Below are 1224 nucleotides of genomic sequence, written 5' to 3' on the forward strand. Positions count from 1 at the left end.
ACTAAACCAGGGTCAGATTGTGTGTGTGTGTGTGTGTGTGTGTGTGTGTGTGTGTGTGTGTGTACCTGCGTGGTGTGTGTGTGTCTTGCTCCCTGCAGCAGCAGTGTGAGTGTGTTGGCTCTGCTCTGGTTGGTTGTTGCTGCTGTTTGGACTGAGAACAGCAGTGAACACCTCCTCCACGTCCTTCCCCTCCAGCTCTGCAGGACAGACAACAACCAGAGTTATCTGTCTCCAGTGACCGTTGATCAGCTGTTTACAGGTGAGGTGAGTGTGTTCAGTCTTACCTGGGATCTTGTAGAGTTTGCTGAGGATGGCACCTGAAACACAACATGTCAGTCAGCTTCACTATGAACAGTGTTCATCACTGCTGGATTCCTCCGCTACAGTCTCTACATATATATAAATATGTACTGTATGTATATATACACACATATGATCTGATCCAGCAGTTTACAGCAGGAACATCAGATTCTATTTGTCTGGTGACAGTCAGTTTGTGGACTGAGCTGAAATGAGTCCACGTCTGTCTGTCTCTTGTAACAGGAAAATAAACAGTACACACTGTGACCTTCACTGATCGAGATCATCAACTGAAGGGTAATCAATATTGAAAATAATAAACATCCAGATTCTTCCTCAACAGTTTTAGAGGAGCCGATTTTAAACATGTTTAATCTTGATCAAATCATCATGATCCAGGAAGGAGAGCACTCACAGTCCAGGCTGGAACCTCGTCAACAGACACCACTCACCGTCAGTGACCATCTTGTCCAGCTCAGGACTCAAGATGGCATCCAAAGGCTCCTCCTGCACCACCCTCTGGCCACGCCCACAACTTCCTGTCGGCTCAGAGGTCAAAGATGAGTCATTGGCCATGGAGCTGATGTCCAGCCCGGCTGAGGGACAGACAGTCAGACAGGTTAAATAATGTCCTGAACGAAAGGACAGACAGACAGACAGAAAGGGGGTGAGAAGGAAGCTGCAGCAGAAGGTTTTATCTGGAGGAGAAGAAGAAGAAGAATGTTTTATCTGGAGGAGAAGAAGAAGAATAATGTTTTATCTGGAGGAGAAGAAGAAGAAGGTTTTATTTGGAGGAGAAGAAGAAGAAGGTTTTATCTGGAGGAGAAGAAGAAGAAGGTTTTATCTGGAGGAGAAGAAGAAGAAGGTTTTATCTGGAGGAGAAGAAGAAGAAGGTCATCCTGTGGAGTCTTACCAAACGGAGAG

At 45.8% G+C, this 1224-nt stretch overlaps 1 protein-coding gene across 1 annotated transcript in view; it reads right to left on the reverse strand.

Moving 5' to 3' along the window:
- Positions 1-1224, reverse strand: part of LOC111651182 (histone-lysine N-methyltransferase 2C-like) — a 56197-nt gene that overhangs the window by 28365 nt on the left and 26608 nt on the right. The window contains exons 26-28 of the mRNA XM_087172616.1: positions 753-998; positions 285-317; positions 55-197 (exon numbers count right to left, since the gene is read on the reverse strand). Coding sequence (XP_087028742.1) covers positions 55-197; positions 285-317; positions 753-998 — 422 coding nt within the window. The remainder of the gene's footprint in view (positions 1-54; positions 198-284; positions 318-752; positions 999-1224) is intronic.

This window comes from Seriola lalandi, unplaced genomic scaffold (assembly GCF_002814215.2).
Source record: "Seriola lalandi dorsalis isolate HSWRI2012SDOR001 ecotype SW California unplaced genomic scaffold, Sedor1 jcf7180002053478, whole genome shotgun sequence".
In the NCBI taxonomy this organism is placed as follows: domain Eukaryota; kingdom Metazoa; phylum Chordata; class Actinopteri; order Carangiformes; family Carangidae; genus Seriola; species Seriola lalandi.